This window comes from Oryzias latipes, chromosome 9 (assembly GCF_002234675.1).
Source record: "Oryzias latipes chromosome 9, ASM223467v1".
Taxonomy (NCBI): Eukaryota; Metazoa; Chordata; class Actinopteri; order Beloniformes; family Adrianichthyidae; genus Oryzias; species Oryzias latipes.
In genome coordinates, this window is record NC_019867.2 from 31,639,229 (window position 1) to 31,656,071 (window position 16,843).

Genomic DNA, 16,843 nt, shown 5'->3' on the forward strand with positions numbered 1-16,843 from the left:
ACCATCTGACACATGCAGCCTCAGCCAAGTACATTTACACACTCTGGTGTCTGCAGATAGATGTTGTTTCCATGACAACCCTTGGAGGTGCATGATTAATTTAAAGACATTCTTGCCTCCATCTCTTCTTCTCCTGCTGTCAGGTTTTTCTCTCTCGGTCTATCATGAATAAATCAGGGAGCAGAACTTCAGCCAGAGTCAGAATGTCACTGCTACCACCGCATCCATGGAGGCTCCGCTTCCTCATAAATATAGATGCAATCAATGACACGGATGCTTGTTTAGCTGCATAATTGAAAATCAATTTCTTATTCACATTATTTTTGGATGTTTTTAGTCTGATTCCATTTCTCTAACTGACATTTCCAGCTGTCTTGGATAACGTTTTAAATGTTTTTAAAAGCAATAAAAAAACTGAATCTGACTGACGACCACTCAGGTCTAAGTTGTTGGTTGAAACATTGCATCACATCATGGCTGCATGATTGTTATTAAATTAAATTAATTTTATTTATATGGCACCTTTCATGACAAAAAAGACAGCTCAAGGTCTGCTTTATGGGACCTCAGTTCTTCTTCAGAGGATAGAAAGCATTTGCCTTTATTTAAACCTTGATCCGGTCTCTGAAACAGCCGCTGCAAAGTACTTAAAGTCTCAACTTCCTGCACACCCCTGGCCCCTAAAGAGGCAGCCCAGAGCTGAGGCTCCAGGTAGATGCCACAGCGCTCAGCAGTGAGCAGCATCTTAAAACCAAATTTAATGGTTTAACCCTTGTGCTATCTTAGATGACCCCCCCCCCCTTCCATTGACGTGTTCCCCCTACCATGACAAAGGTGGATAAAGGTGGAAAGATTTCATGTAATCCATGGACACCAGTGAAGATCACAAATCATTGAAGAAAAAAGGTTCAGAGCTCTGTCTAGTGGGTCTAGATGACCCAACTCCCAACGTTAAAGTGCCTAGGATAACACAAGGGTTACAGAGTTGAAGCTGTGATAGCTGCAATAGGTGGACCCACATCATACTGAACTCCATGGGATTGGAATGGGATGCCAGTACAGTTCATATGGGTGTCAAGGCAGGCGAGCCAATACTTTTGGTAATTTAGTGTAGATGGCTTAAAACAAACCAAATTCAAAAAACGTCCAGAGCATCGGTCTAAAGAAGTCCTCCAGGCAGCTAAAGTCAAGGCAATCATCTGATTTCTCCTATGCAAAAACAAAAATGCATATTTAGACTTGCATGCATATCATACTTCCTCTCTTCTTCCTGATGAAAAATCTCAAAATCTGGACTTGTTCTCTGTCAGGAGAACAGAAATGCAAGATGTTTGACTTGAGCAGGAAGTAAAACTTCAACCAAAACCAGACTCTTAAATACACTTAGTGTTAGGTGAACCGTTATGGATGCTTGTTAAGTGAAACCTGGTGTGACTGTGATGGGAGGGGGGTGGTTTAATAAAACCAAGAGGACCATGACAACACCAAAACAACCTTTTGGAGGTGAGACATGTTTTCTGTCTGCAGCGTTCATCCCAGACTTCAGACGCCGCGGCGTTCAGCTAGCCGAGACATTGGAGCGACCTCCTGCAGCGCTGCAGCCCCCTGCCTCACGCAGCCGAGCATTCCTGCTCTGACAGCCCACAGAGGGCCGACAGCTGCCTGAAACGAAGCTGCAGGCTCCCTCCGCCGCTGCTGAAGCCAGAGCGCCTCAGAGGACCATCAAGCTCTCAGGTGTTTCTGCACAAACCCGACCAGAACCCAGCAGAGATTGGACTGAAGATGGGATCTTTTTACAACACCATGGATGAGCAGGTCTGGTCTTCAGGAGCATCAGTTCTGGGAGGGGGGGTTAAAAATAAACCGATATTTTCTGCCTGAAGCCAAATGGCTCCTCGTGAACACAGTAAGACCTGCTCAGCATCACTGACAGCTCCTCCTCCTCCTCCTCCTCCTTCACAGTCCTGCTCAGCAGCCAGGCTGTGACATCACACACACTGTGAGATGGAGGATTCTGTTTCCACTCGGCAGGTTTTTGGCGTTGCATCAGAGAAGAAGACGGCGAAGAAGAGGAGGAGGGGGAGGAGAGAGCAGAGCAGAGCGGCAGGCGGAGTGGAGCAGCAGATTAACAGATGAGCAGGGAACCTGATCACTAACTGGAGTGAAGCGATCGATAAGGGCGACAGGCGGCACGGCTGTCTTCAGGAGGACAGATGGAGAACGGGGAGAACCTGCTGAGTGTTTGTGTTCTGCTGCTGCTCATCACTCAGGTAAGCTTCCTCTCCATCCTCCACCCGTCGGATTTTCATGCCGCTCGTCGGTTCTGATCGACCCGCGGTCCTTCTGAAGGACCAGTGTCTGCGGATCAAACCCTGATCGGGTAGACGGGTTTCAACACTTTTAGCCTTTCTGCTGGGAAAAGATTAGAACTGATGATGTTTGAAAGCTGATTGTGTTTGTTCTTGTTAGAGACATTTTCTTTCCAGATTAAATCCGTTTTCAGATTTTAAAAAAAGCCTCCAGATGAAAACATCTCTGATAATAAAGCAGCAGGGCAGAGCACTGAGACTGAAGTCTGATCTGTGAACGAAGAAACAAAAACTAAAGCTTGGAAGAGCAGAGAAAGTTTCAGGAGAAACTTTGCACCAAAGTGCTGACTTCCACAGAGGTCAAAGGTCACCGTCTTGACATCTTCAAGCCTGTTTGTTGATTTTCATGCTCGGGGCTGAAAGCAGATTTTTTTTGGCCTCTCTCTCTCTCTCTCTGTGTCATGGTCTTGCAGTTGCCATGGCAACCGCATATGAAATGTGGATCATCACAGCCTGTGTGGGGCCGCATTTGGCACATGGCTGAGCTGTGTTGTGCAGACGTAGAGGTTCTCCATCATTTGTGGAGCTGAGGAGATGTGGTGCTGCGCTCTGTCGGCGCCAGATCTTCAGAGGCAGGAGTCTGAAGACCCTTCCAGCTTAACGAAAAACACATTTGTTACTTCAAAATGGCACAGACGGCTGCATGCAGGTCACCAACTCCAAACAGTCCTGGTGCAGAAATGCTGGAAGCTACAACCTGACAGCTTCTGTGAGGCTTCAGACCACTTCAGGATCATGGAAGCAGAGCAGCGCGTGGCTGCAGATCCACCTGGGAGGAAGGTTGACGACAGCTGCTGGCTGAAAGAGTGATGATGATGTCTTTGCTTTAAACGGCCTTTGGGGTTAAGAGATAAAGTCAACAACCGACTTTTGTATCGATTTGACATGACAAAACCAGATTTCAGCAGCTCTGCATCGCATCCTGCATGAACCAAACCTCACTGCTCCAGAGCTCCTCCCACAAAAAGTGTTTGTCCAGCAAGCCAGCCGTCATCCTCTCACTAACCGTTGGTGTGCGTGTGAGTAATCCAAATGTGATGAAAGAAGAGAAAGTGTGTAAGCAGAGCTAAAGAGGTTCTTCCTTCATCTGCTGAATGTGTCCTTCAGTCCTCAGAAAGACTGTTTCTGAAGTTTAGTTCAGCTTCTTCTGCTGCTGACGATTCCGCTCACAGGTCAACAAGCTCCCAGAAAAAGCCTTTTTCTGCACTTTCCATTCAGTGGAGGAAATAAATATTTGATCGTTTGCTGATTTTGTAGGTTTGCCCACCTAAAGAAACTGACAGTCTGTCATCCTGATGGTTCATCTGAACAGTGAGAGATAGAAAATCAAGAAATCCACTTTAAAGAATTGATTTACACTTTTTTTTGCATTTCATTGAAGAGAAAAGTATTTGATCCCCTAGAAACCATTAAGAGTTCAGGTTCATACAGACCAGTTAGACTCTCCTGATCAACCTGTCACCTGAAGACACCTGTTTGAACTGATCACCTGTAGAAAAGACACCTGTCCACAGAATCAGTCCATCAGTCAGACTCTCCAACATGAAAAGACTAAAGAGCTTCAGTGGATTTAAGGGAGAAGATTGTAGACCTGCACCAGACCAGAATGGACTACAAAACCATCAGCAAGAAGCTGGGGGTTACCATGACAACAGTTGGTGCAGCATGACCATCAGTCCAGCTGTAGGTCTGGGGCTCCAACCCAGATCTGACCTGGTGGGGTTTCCATGATCATGAGAACAGAGAGAAAGTTGATGATCTCAAAGCGGCTGAAACCACAGTCACCAAGAAAACCATCGGTGATACACTGCAGTGGTTGAACATCCTGCGGAGCTCACAAAGTCCCCCTGACTAAGAAAGCACATGTGCCTGAAGTTGGTCAATTCAATTCTATTCAATTTTATTTGTATAGCCCAAAATCACAACAACAGTCGTCTCGATGGGCTTCGAAGTAAAACATGAACTTAAAAGGATCATGAATACCAAGAGTTCAATAGAAAAATACTAAAATGAACTAACAAACTGACTAAGCTATACTGGCATCCCTGCCCTTAGACCCCCCTTCGCGGTAAGGAAAAACTCCCAAAAAAACCAGATTCCGGAAAAAACGAAGAAACCTCAGGGGTGTCCACATGAAGGAGGGATCCTCCCCCAGGACGTACAGGCGATTTACCAGAACTCAAAGAGAAGAATTAACTTATCTAAATCTACAACTACATATATAAAAGTCCAGCAGACGAGCTTCATCCAGCCGTGGTTGTGGGGACAGTCAACGGCGCGAGTCGAGCCGGAGACAGGATCCACAGCCAGGTGTAGGAGCAGGAGCAAAGGCGAGGTAAACGGTCAGGAACTGGAGCACGGATGAACCAACTGGAGTCTGGAAGCACTCCCACTCCCCAGGAGGGGAGAGGAAAAGAGGGACAATACATGAATCGCACTGCACCAAACAGAGGCATGGAGAACTAAATGATAAATTATGATCAAGAATAGAGGAGAGGAAGGGTAGAAGTAAAAAAAGGAAAGAGGACAGAACCCCAGTGCACCATAGTTACCCCAGCTTCAACTTCTAGCAGCCTTTTAAAAGAAATAGTTATTATTAAGTTTAATTTAAACAAATTAACATTAAGTTAAATAATCTCTGAATACTAACTAGTCTGACAATAAGCCTGTCCACAGAGGAATGTTTTCAGTCTAACTTTGAATGTAGAAACTGAGTCGGCCTCTCTTACATGAGCTGGGAGTTTATTCCATAAGACAGGGGCTTGGTGGCTAAACGCTCTACCTCCAACCGTACTTTGACTAATTCTAGGAACCACAAGCAGTCCTGCATTTTGCGAGCGAAGTGTTCTGATTGGATGGTAAGGGACTATGAGGTCCTTAATATAGGACGGGGCCATTCCATGTAAGGCCTTATAGGTTAACAGGAGGATCTTGAACTTGATTCTAGAATCAACTGGGATCCAGTGAAGTGAAACCAACACAGGAGTGATGTGATCTCTTCTGCTAGTTCCAGCTAACAATCTAGCTGCTGCGTTCTGAACAAGCTGGAGACTTCTTAAGGAACTCTTAGGACACGCAGGAACTCTTAGGACACGCGTGAAGTGAACAGCTTCATGATTTACAGAGTGATTGGGAGACGGTGCTGTGGTCAGATCAGACCAACATGGAGCTCTTTGGCATCAACTCAACCCTTCATGTTTGGAGGAAGAGAAATGCTGCCGATGACCCCAATAATACCATCCCCACTGTCGAGCACGGAGGTGGAAACATTATGGTTTGGAGGAGTTTTTCTGCACAGGGTTTTTCACCCTGAGGATGGGAGGATGGGCGGAGCCATCACCGTCAATAATCTCTTAGTCTCATTAAAGTCCGATCATCTTCTAAAGCGTTCCCAGTGGTCTTTGAATGATGATGATGCTGTTTTTAGCCAAAATCTAAAACATCTGTGTCATTTTCTTGGACATAGTTTCTGCAGAGCAGCAGGAGTTTTTTAGAATTTCACCTCTGACTCATAGGTGGGACCAACGTAGGGCCTTTGCCTACACTCTACCCTGCTAGCTTACAGCCCCTCACAACCCCAACCTCACATTAGTGGAGCAACAGAAATGATGGATCAATATCAGATCTATCCAGCCGTAAAGTTCTGATCCAGATTCCAGCTCAGACGAGGAAACCAAAGACGTTCATGGATCTGTGTGTCTGACAGTGGATGAATGCTAAAAGAAATACTCAGAAATGCAATTTTAAGTTTCATTTTCTCCATTTGTCCTTCATTGTGAGACAAATGCAACAAGATGTTCAAAACTCCAAAGAACCGGGTCATGGATGGGCCTTCCAACAGGATCATGACCCAAAACAACCAAGGAATGGCTGAAGACGAAGCATGTCAAGGTCATGGAGTGACAATGGGGTTCATTTCCTCCCCTGTAGGTCCATCACTGCAGATGTGTGACTGGAGAATACGTGTTTGAGACGTGGACAGAACTGATGGTTCTCCTCTGTCCCGGATCTTCATTTCCTTCCAGGCCCCCTGGTTTTTAAGAAAACTGCAGTTTACACTCTGCGTCTAGAATTGCATTAATAGATTTTCAGTAAATGTTTCTTTTTTGTTTCCCGTTTTTTTCAGTGACAGTTGTGGTTTCGTGTCTCATGAACACAGAGCAACTATGTCAGTCTCTTATTCCTTTCTGTATTTGTGTTTTGGTCCTGAAATACGTATATCCCTTCTGACTTGTTCCAAACAAAAAGAATGTTTACAAATTACAAATGCATAACTTTCTGAAATTCACAATAAGAAATGTAAAAATCTGAGAGAGAAAAGAAAAAGATAAAAAGGAGAGGGTTTAGGCCTCCCCCGCTGTTTTTAATATTAGATTCAGGTTCTGACTGTGTGCACAGAGGAAGGTAATAAACAGCTTGGAGCTGCTCTGGCGGTTTCACACGCAGAGGAATCGCGGTGTCAGATTGGAACGGATCTGCAGGTTCAGTTGTGCCAACATGTGAATGTGTGCCTGCAAGGCCAAAGGTCACAGATGCCTGCAGCAGCCACCAACCAGACTGTGGGCAGCACTTTCATTTTTATTGATCTAGCAGAGGCAATTGTAATGCATAAAAGTTAAGAGTACTGGTTGTTGTTTTATCAGTCACTTTTTAAATAAAGCAAAGTGTCAGGAGTTGGTCCACAATCAGTCAGCAGGACAAGCGTCGTTTTGTTTAAAGCCTAAATGGAATAAACAGAATTAAAGGATTAACATGTTTTTTAGAAAATAATGAACTGGGATTCTTTCTCCACAGAAAATATAATGTGGGCCCAACATAAGCAGAAAAAAACCATCCATACCAAGTCCTTACCACACAAAAAGTGGAGCAGGAAAGCAACTAAATGAACCGAATCTAGCCAATTTTAACCTATTCATCTATAACTTTAAATAAAAAAGGAGAGCAGAGACTTCAAATCTCCAACATAAACAAATGAATGTCAGTATTAGAAGACTCAGCATCTCAGCAGTGGTTCGCCTCAGTCTTCCTGATTGGTCACCTGCAGTCAAGCTCCAAACGTAAATAAAATGTTTTCCACTGAAACAAAATAAAGATGTGTGCACCCATTACAGATATCTTTATAAAAACGGTATCTTTTGATAAATATAAAAAACTAAAACCTAACTGGCGTTGTGAGTGGTTCATCCACAACAACACCTGTTACTTTGACTTTTACTGTGAGCTGGTTGGTCCACACCAGTTTCCTCTGACAGTTGGTTTGGGCACATCTAAAGGCAGTTTGTATTTCTTTCTTTTTTTAAACCGTTTTTCAATTAATGTTTGTGAAGGTTCTGGTTCATCCAGGTGATGCTGTACTGAAGTTGAGTTATGGCATCTGGACTTGGTGCATTCCCTTCTTTGAATGTTTTGTTACTCATCCAAGTAGCCTGACTCAGACTGATGAAGACTTGGATGAGGAGGGAGACATTTCAAGAAGAGAAGAGAAAGGGTCCAGATGCCACGAGTGACCTTCAGGATTGTCTTGATGAACCAAAACAAATGTTCTAGGATAGAAGAGGTGTGAATGTGAAACAGTGTTAGGTAAGCAGTGCCAGCATGTGAACATTAGACAGGAAAAAGGTGTGGGTCCTAAGACGTAGCTGTGAGGAACACCTTCCCCTTCACCCATTGATGTGTTGGCCTTCCTCATTGGCTCCTCATCCTCGCTCTCTAACAGGTGGGTCCCTCGACCCCTGAGGAGGGCTGGCAGGTGTACAGCTCGGCGCAGGACTCTGACGGCAGGTGTGTCTGCACGGTCGTGGCTCCTCAGCAGACCGTCTGCTCCAGAGATGCTCGAAGCAAACAGCTGCGGCAGCTGCTGGAGAAGGTACAAAACCCTTGTGACGCCTGACAAGTCACAAACACGCCGCCAAACACCCCTTTGCCTCGTCACTGTGTGGAATAGCTGACAGCGTGATGGTTTCTTGGTCTCCAGGTGCAGAACATGAGTCAGTCCATCGAAGCTCTGGACCAGCGGACTCAGAAGGACCTGCAGTTTGTGGAAAAAATGGAGGTCCAGCTAAAGGGTCTGGAAGAGAAATTCCAACAAGTGGAGGACGGACATGAGAGCAACAATGTCAGACAATTCAAGGTATGTCTCGCGTCCTGACCTCGTGTCTGCAGGGAGCCAATCAGCATCCGGGCGGCCCCAGCAGCCCACCAGCATGAAGACAATGTTTGAACTGGTCTGTTTTTCTTCCTTCTACCGACTGTCAGTTCATCAAAGCAAAGATGGAGGAGCTGCGTCCTCTCATCCCAGTTCTGGAGGCCTACAAAGCAGATGCTTTGCTGGTCCAAAGGTTCAAAGAGGAAGTGGCCAATGTGACAGAGCTCTTGGGACTGCTCCAGGAGCAGCTGGGGGGTCTGGACTACCAGGAGCTGCACGGGCGGGTGATGAACCTGGAGGATCGGTTGAGGGCCTGCATGCAGAGGCTGGGTGGGTAATGGCCACAGGGTCAACAAACAATTAAGACCACGCAATGAAAGATGGAAGACGATGCAGGCTAAATATTTGAAGCCTGAAAAGACCTTTAGTTTAATTCGTCAGAGCTTCACCTTAAGGCTGATTCCACGTATGAAATTCACTTTTACTTTGGAAAACAGATTAACCTAAAGCTAAAACAGGCAAAAAAGGAGATTTCTAAATGTAAAAGTAACATTTTGCAAGTTGTCCCACTTAAAGAGTAGAGGTTGGTCTGTAATATTCACCATAGAAACACTTGAAATGTAAAAGACAGAATCTAAAAACAAGAATCCAGGGAATCACTTTGTCTAATTGTCTACAAATTTATTATTATCAGAATCAGAATCAGAATCAGAAATACTTTATTGATCCCACACCTGGGAAATTTGTTTGTCACCATAGCAACTGACAGCAGAGGGAAAAAAAGACTTAGAATGAAATAGAAAAACAAGAACAAAGAAAATGTAGCATAAATGCAAACATCAAAGTAGTAGTATAATTTAAAAAGCTATTTACAGAACAGTGCAGGTAATTCAGTTCTTCACAGACCTTTTACTTCTTCTTTCAAACACTCCTTCCCTGTATTCATGGCACCTGTTTGAAATGGTCAACCCTCTGTAGTCAATGATTGAATTAAAACTATCATTCGGTATTAGTGTTTCTTTTAAATATGTTAAGTAAAGTTTGACCCGAAAGGATTGAATTTCGGTAATGTTTTTATAAGCTAAGAGCAACTTTTAATCGTTCTCACCTGTCCCGTTTTTTTAAGAAACAGTTGGTTCTGTGTTTACCTTCAATGACTGAGAGCCATGGGAGCCGCATCAGTCAAGTGAAGGTAGAGCAGCTCCAGCTCACCTCACTGCCCCTGTGTGTGTTCCTCAGCCTGTGGGAAGCTGACGGGAATCTCTGAGCCCGTCACCATCAAGACTTCTGGGTCCAGGTTTGGATCGTGGATGACTGACCCACTGTCGCCAGCCGGAGACACCAGGGTGAGTGTCGTCAGTGTTAAATGCTGCTGCAGTTCTTTAAGTGACCACCTGAGTGTGGGTTTAGAAGGTCGCCGTCAGCCGAGTCCCATGTTTAACAGTCCAACTTTGGACCACAAAGGTTTTTAGAACGCAGTGTAAAAACGTCTTTACTGCTCAATTATCTATTGAGGACACCTGGGGGTGGGGGTCGCTCTACTGTTTTGATTTTTTTGCAGCTTTTGCATCATCTGACTGTTTTTTGATTGGCAGGTGGGTGGACCCAAGGTTTGATAAAACTACTTACTTTGTTTTGTTCTGCCCATTGACTATATAGGAAACTGGACCGAGTGATTGTGACGTTGTGCACACAGAAAACGGTTTACCTCCGGTTCCAACATGGCGGTTGGATGGCATCAGTAAGCAGCGATTGTCCGAGATAGTCTAACTCTCGTTTCTATGGTAACCACTCTTTCAAATCAGGAGTGAGACACCCCTTCCACTAGGAGAGAATCTGTCAATCAAATGTTTTGAACATTTGACACAAGACCAGATACTTTTTTTGAGGCATCTGATTGGTCAGTTTATAACTTGAATAACCTAAACTACAGAAGGAATATGAAAAAAAAGAGGATTATCAAGAACGTGTTTCTGTTTGGAAAGCCGGGGGGGCGGGTCACTCAGTCCACTTCTCTTACAATCAACCAGTCACTAACAGACCCTGTTGAGGTGGGCGGAGCAAACACCTTAAAACATGGCAGTTCACGTCAGCCATCATTATAGCTGTTCAGACTCCTCTAGGTGACATCGACGTATATCAGTCTAGTTTTTACAGGTCAAAGTGTGCGAATTTGTGAACCTCATGTAAACAAGGTCGATGTCAAGTGAGTGGCTCAGTCATTGATTGTATAAGAGAACTGGATTGAGTGACTCCGCCCCCGGCTTTCCAAACAGGAATTACCTGCTGCAAGAAGGCAAAATCCCAAAGACTTCTACAGAGAAATAAACAGCTGTTAGTCATTCTATGGGTTAGAAGAATCTTTTTAGAGATGTTCTTCGTAATCCTCAAGTTTTGTCACAAGATATTCAAGTTATAAACTGACCAATCAGATGCCTCAGTAAAACCATGTGGTGCCCTCAAACCTTTAATTGACAGATTCTACTGAACCAATGTCAGTAGAAGGGGTGTGGACTTCCAACAAAGTCACTCCTGATTGGTGATTGTTGTTGCTGCTCAGTCCGCTGTCTGAGCTACTATGCCGGCGGTGTTGGCCTGATATCCTGGAATGGTCGACGCGTTACTCGGTTTAGCGCTGTTTCTTCGTAAAATAATTCACGGCTCTTTCGATTGTTGCAAAAAGGGCTTAAATTAATTAATTTATCTCTGTACTGAGGATCATCACTTACAACCACATTCATTTTCACTTCGTGGCCACAGTCGAAAACCATTTGCCCCTTCAGACCAACGCTCCTCGGATTTGATTACTGGTTGCACCTGTACTTAACAAGTCAAATCCCGCAACAGCGACACTCACAGGACAAGCAATATGTGCACAGTTTGGCTCCTACAGTGATCGTAGCTGCCATAAAACATTGATTCAGACCATTCGGACCAATCACTGCTTAATAACCTTACCTCGCTCCAAAGAGCGGCGTCTATATCATGGAAAAATGGCAACTTAATTGTCTTCATTCTGCCAGAAGTAACCATTTTCTATTGGTGAGATCATACTCACTCCGTCCAGTTCTCTTACGGAGAACACAGTCGATGGACTCAATATAAACTGATATGTGCGTGCAAGCATACACTGTAAAATATTTGCCCAGTATGCAGAAATCTGTTATAGCATAAGTTCTGTCTCCAGTCCAGTTGAGTTCCCTGTTGAGACACTGCAGGAAGAAATAGTCTGGTTTTGGGGGGTGAGGGTGAGGGGTGTGTGGGGTCAGAGCAGCCAGTAAAAATCAGATGTTCCTGTTGTTTTCTGTTTCTCATAAACAAAAAAACAACATTGTGGTCACCTCCTCTCTATATGGACGCAAAAGTTCCAAGACAGTAAGGATTATTCTGGTAGAGAAGAATTACAGAGATCAGTCTGTTGAAAAAGAGAACCAGAACCAGAACCAGAACCACGCTCTTACAGCCGGAAATAAAAGGTTTGGATTCTTCTGTTCCAGGTGTGGTACATGGATGGTTACCACAACAACCGCTTTGTAAGGGAGTACCAGTCCATGTACGACTTCATGATGACGGATAACTTCACCTCTCACCGCCTGCCTCACCCCTGGTCTGGAACCGGTCAAGTGGTTTACAATGGGTCCATTTACTACAACAAGTTTCAGAGCCACACCATCATCAAGTTTGACTTCAGCACGTCGCTCATCAGCCGCACCCGACAGCTGGACTTTGCCGGTTACAACAACATGTACCATTACTCTTGGGGAGGGCATTCTGACATCGACCTCATGGTGGATGAGGGTGGGCTCTGGGCCGTGTATGCAACCAATCAAAATGCTGGCAACATTGTCCTCAGCCAGCTTAACCCCAACACATTACAGATTATCCGCAGCTGGACCACCAACCACCCCAAACGCAGTGCCGGCGAGTCCTTCATGATCTGTGGAACTTTGTACGTCACTAACGGATACTCTGGTGGAACCAAAGTGTACTACGCCTACTCCACCAACTCCTCCACCTACGAGTACATTGATATTCCTCTCACCAATAAGTATAGCCACCTTTCCATGCTTGACTACAACCCCAGAGACAGGGCTCTTTACGCTTGGAACAATGGCCACCAAGTCCTTTATAATGTCACGCTTTATCATATAATCCAGTAAGGTGTAAAACCAGTGCAGCTCTTCACAGCGGCACTGCTCTAAACCTGAAATGATTGGAATTTAAGACCCCTCCCAAGGATTCTGGGACATAGCCTTCACCCGTTAATGGAGAGAGCAAACCAATCAGGTCAACCCGTGTGCTTCCAGGAGCGAGGGAGGTTAGTGTTAGGGTTCGGTCCAGAACTTCACCGCAGGCATGATCTGCTAGTTTAACCCTTTAACACAGGACGTTCTCGTGACCATCGTGACGCTTCAAACATGTACACATTTAACGTTATTCCAGTGGATTCTGAAGCAGAGAAAAGCAACTTTGCATGGATGTGCAACACTGTGTTGCATGTCGGCTCCAAGCCAATTTAAAAAGCTGCTTCTCTTCGCCTCAGAATCAGCTGATTCACGTTGATGGCGTGAACGGTCAAGGAGTGGCGGTATGTTGTTAAAGTGTTAATTGAACCAGTCGTCCAAAAGTTTCTGAGTCAGCCCTCTTGTAAATGTGGACATTTTCAGCACACTGCAGAAATGTTTGCAGACTCTCACATTCATGAGTGCAATAGTACGAACGCACAATCAGACATGAGCCCGACAATGGAAATGAGTATAGCATGCCCCCCATGCAGACGACTGCTACACTTGTATTAAAGGAAGGCAGGGATTTCTCTGCAAATGGAGGAAGCTAGTGCTAATGCTAACCTACTGCTTCTTGATCTGGATCAAATCAAAGACCTCTCTCGGTCCTGGAACGCCACACTGAGTGCTGGACTGTTAACTTCCTGTGTGACTGCCTACTTCTACGAAACGAATGTGAGGTTTATTTCTAAGCACCTGCAGAGATCTTTGTCACAAATACCTGAAACACCTGCAACCAGACGGTCTCGCAGACGGAGGCAGAACCCTAAACTTTTTATGATATATTTTGTCAGTGGGTGTTTTTTATCACCTTACAAAAGGTAGTATTTACTCTGACCTACATATGATAGCAATGTCTTTTCTTACTGTTGTGTATCGAGTAGCAATACAGACTGTTTTTCTCTTTTACAGTAGATTAAGCAATCAGCCTGAGACTCTTCCCTCCATCTTTTTTCCCCCAAAATATCACCACACAGCTTTCTGATTAATTTGTCCCATTTGTTGCTGCTACTAAACACCAACTGGGTTTCTTATTCTGATGAGAAACTTGAGAAGGGTTTGTCATACTTAACCCTCCTTCCAGCTTCCCTCCCTTAAAGGATCACGTTCGTTGGAGATCCAAAGCTTCCTCGACGTCTCAGGTCGGAAAGTGGCGAGTCTTTCACTCCGGTGGGCCTCTGAAGCCCTCCGTCTTCAGGTCAGGCCTCCCTCAGCCACCATCAGAGTTTACTGGCTGTGCTGTTGTTTGAGCTTGCATGTAATCATTATTGTGCTGTACGATGAATTCAGTATTGATGTGTGTGCCAACACGCCGATATGGAAACGCTCTGACATGACTCGCAGCCTGTTCTGGTGACAGAATCTTCTGAACTTTAAGGCTCTTTGTCATTCGTGGTACTTATGTTGCAGCATAGCTTCACTCAGATCACAGGTTTATGTAAATGGTATGTGACTGTGACTATAAGACCACAATAATACACGAGTGTGTGCAAACAAAGTAAAAAAAAGTACAAATGTTTGTACTTTGTAGACAGATTTGTAATGTGTTAGATGTGTTTTCTTTCAGACATTCATACCTTAAGCTTTAGTTTGAAGTAAATGAGTATTATATGTTGTTGCTGACAGGAGGAGTTTCCTTATGAACAGACTGCACACGGTACCTTCACCTTTACCGTGTCACAGCTACTACGTACATTTTGTGCATATTGATGAAAACTGGTCAGACATGGATTTACGTGGAAAAAGTGAGAAAATTTGTGGTCGTTATGTGAAATTTTCACAGATGTATCAGGAATGAACCACGTTAACCTGTAGAAGAAGTAGGAATAAACCACGCAAAGAACACGTAAACCAACGTAGAACATGAACCGTGTGATTATTGTGCTGTTTATCAGAAATTCATTAGTGATTCGTGCATCAATTACTTAATTTTGGCATATGTGCGCCGTATACGTGATCTAAAAGTTATACATTGGTGGTTCATGCGTGAAAAGTCTGTTAGACAAACGTAGAACGATCCTGGAAAGACACAAATTTGTATACGCATCTCGCAAAACTCACGCACAATTGAAGACCTCATAATTGCGTATAAACTACGTAAAATATGCGTAAACTGCGTCATTTTCAACCGACCAAAAATCCTGAACAGCTCAAACTTGAATTCACGTATAGAGCCATCGGCTGAAACCCTCAACGGACATCTGAGCACATTGACAAATGCAAGAAACGCTTATGAATTACATATGTCACGCATGGATCCCGAAAGACGGAAATTTAACACGTGGAAAATGTACAGAATGTAGGTAGTGGCTGTGTGACACCGCCTTCTCCTTTTTATTTTTAGGTTTGGGGTTTAAAAACAAAAATGTATATTCTCATTGGAGACCAACACTGACGATCAAGAAAGTGTGACTCTAGTTCAGATTCATCCAGATAGAACTTGAAAAACAAGAAACACCCAAAGAGCTTCAGCAGACTCCACAGGATGACAGTAAAAAACAAAAAATCAATGTAAAAGACGAGATGTTAATATAAACGGATGGAAGCAACACAGAAAACGCAAACTAATAGACACTCATCATGTTAAAACAAAAAGATCAAAAGAAAAGCTTCAGTCATCAGAACGATCACACAACTGTCCTTCATGAAATGAATCACCTCATTTTTGAAACAACATGAGTGATGTTAGAGTTCATAACGATAAAAGCCAAGAAATAATAACCTGCAATAATTTTTACTCACATAACCAAATACTTTTTTAGTCATTTTAAAATCTGTCTTAAAAAGTGTTTTTACTGCATTTCTTTGAGATTTATGAAAAAAAGCCAGTAGAATTGGTCAATCCAGCCCTGCTTACACTCACACCCATGTACATATACACACAAGCACAAACTCACACACATAATATCTTTTACATCAAATCTCCATCTTTGCACTGGTAGTAATGAGATAAACAGAAGAATGGTTTGATTCTACAGCTTGAATGTAAAGTGTCTAGAGTTCATCAGCACAAAGTTGTGCATCAATACAGGAGTGTTTATTCGTTTTTCTTTCTTCTGTGGTCGTTCAGGAGACCTACAGCTTCCCTGTTAGTCAGGACGAGACAGCCTGACCTGTAGAGGAGGTGGTAACGTGGTGGAGCTCTGGTGCTGCCAGGTGACTGTGCAGCAGCGGCTTTGTGGTTGTGGGGTTGCCTACGATTCTGGAATTTGTATTAGAGAATTAATAAAGCTGTGCGGCTGTTGCTGGAACCTGAAGTCTTTCCTTCATTACTCTTCATAAGGAACCGTTTGGTTCTGCTGTCTGCAGTGTAACATCATCAGGATTTTATTCTTCAACTTTCATCAAATATAAATGTTTATAACTTTAGTTACCAACACTGTTTAATTGTTTTCTTCAAGCTGACATGACTTTAGACCCTCTCTTCCATTCAAAGCCCAGTCCATCATGAAAGGAGGGATGAACACTTCAGACCAACAGAAAAATGGCTAAAGCCAGTGAATCTTTGTCTGAACAGCGTTTATCTTTTCCCAGCCTGTCTTATTTCTAATACAAAAAGACAAAGTTATTCAAAAACGAAATCCCAATTGAATCGGTTAGTTCAAAAGTGGCCCAAGTCCACAATTTTTCAAAATAGAGATATTATATGCTCTATGGTCTTCAAGGGGAAAAGCTATCTGATCATGTGCAAAAAAGTCCCCAGTCTGTTTTAATGCATTGCCTATGCTTGACATTTAAAATGCATTAAGTGCTAAATTCCTGGACTTGGGCCTCTCTTGCATGGATTTAGCTTTATCCCATAGATCAGTGTTTTTCAACCTTTTCTGAGCTACGGCACACTTTAACCTTAAAAAAAATCCCGCGGCACACCAGCATCCAAAAAAAAAAGGAGAAACTCATGGTCTGTATTGATCTACAGCCCCTCCACAATCTCACATGCATTTTTGAGATAATTGTGTCAGAAAAAGCTGGAAACTGCAGCTGTTTGCTTTTCTAAAAAATGCAATAAAAGTTAAGTTAGAAGATTTAAAAACAGATTGATG

At 43.7% G+C, this 16,843-nt stretch overlaps 1 protein-coding gene across 1 annotated transcript; it reads left to right on the forward strand.

Moving 5' to 3' along the window:
• Positions 1-1,664: 1,664 nt before the first annotated feature.
• LOC101159273 (noelin) lies at positions 1,665-16,051 on the forward strand. Its single transcript, XM_004072841.4, has 7 exons — positions 1,665-1,815; positions 1,963-2,270; positions 8,086-8,235; positions 8,344-8,499; positions 8,625-8,844; positions 9,754-9,860; positions 12,012-16,051. Exons 2-7 carry the CDS (start codon positions 2,214-2,216, stop codon positions 12,672-12,674), a joined length of 1,353 nt encoding a protein of 450 aa, XP_004072889.1. The 5' UTR covers positions 1,665-1,815; positions 1,963-2,213; the 3' UTR covers positions 12,675-16,051.
• The last annotated feature ends 792 nt before the right edge of the window (positions 16,052-16,843 follow it).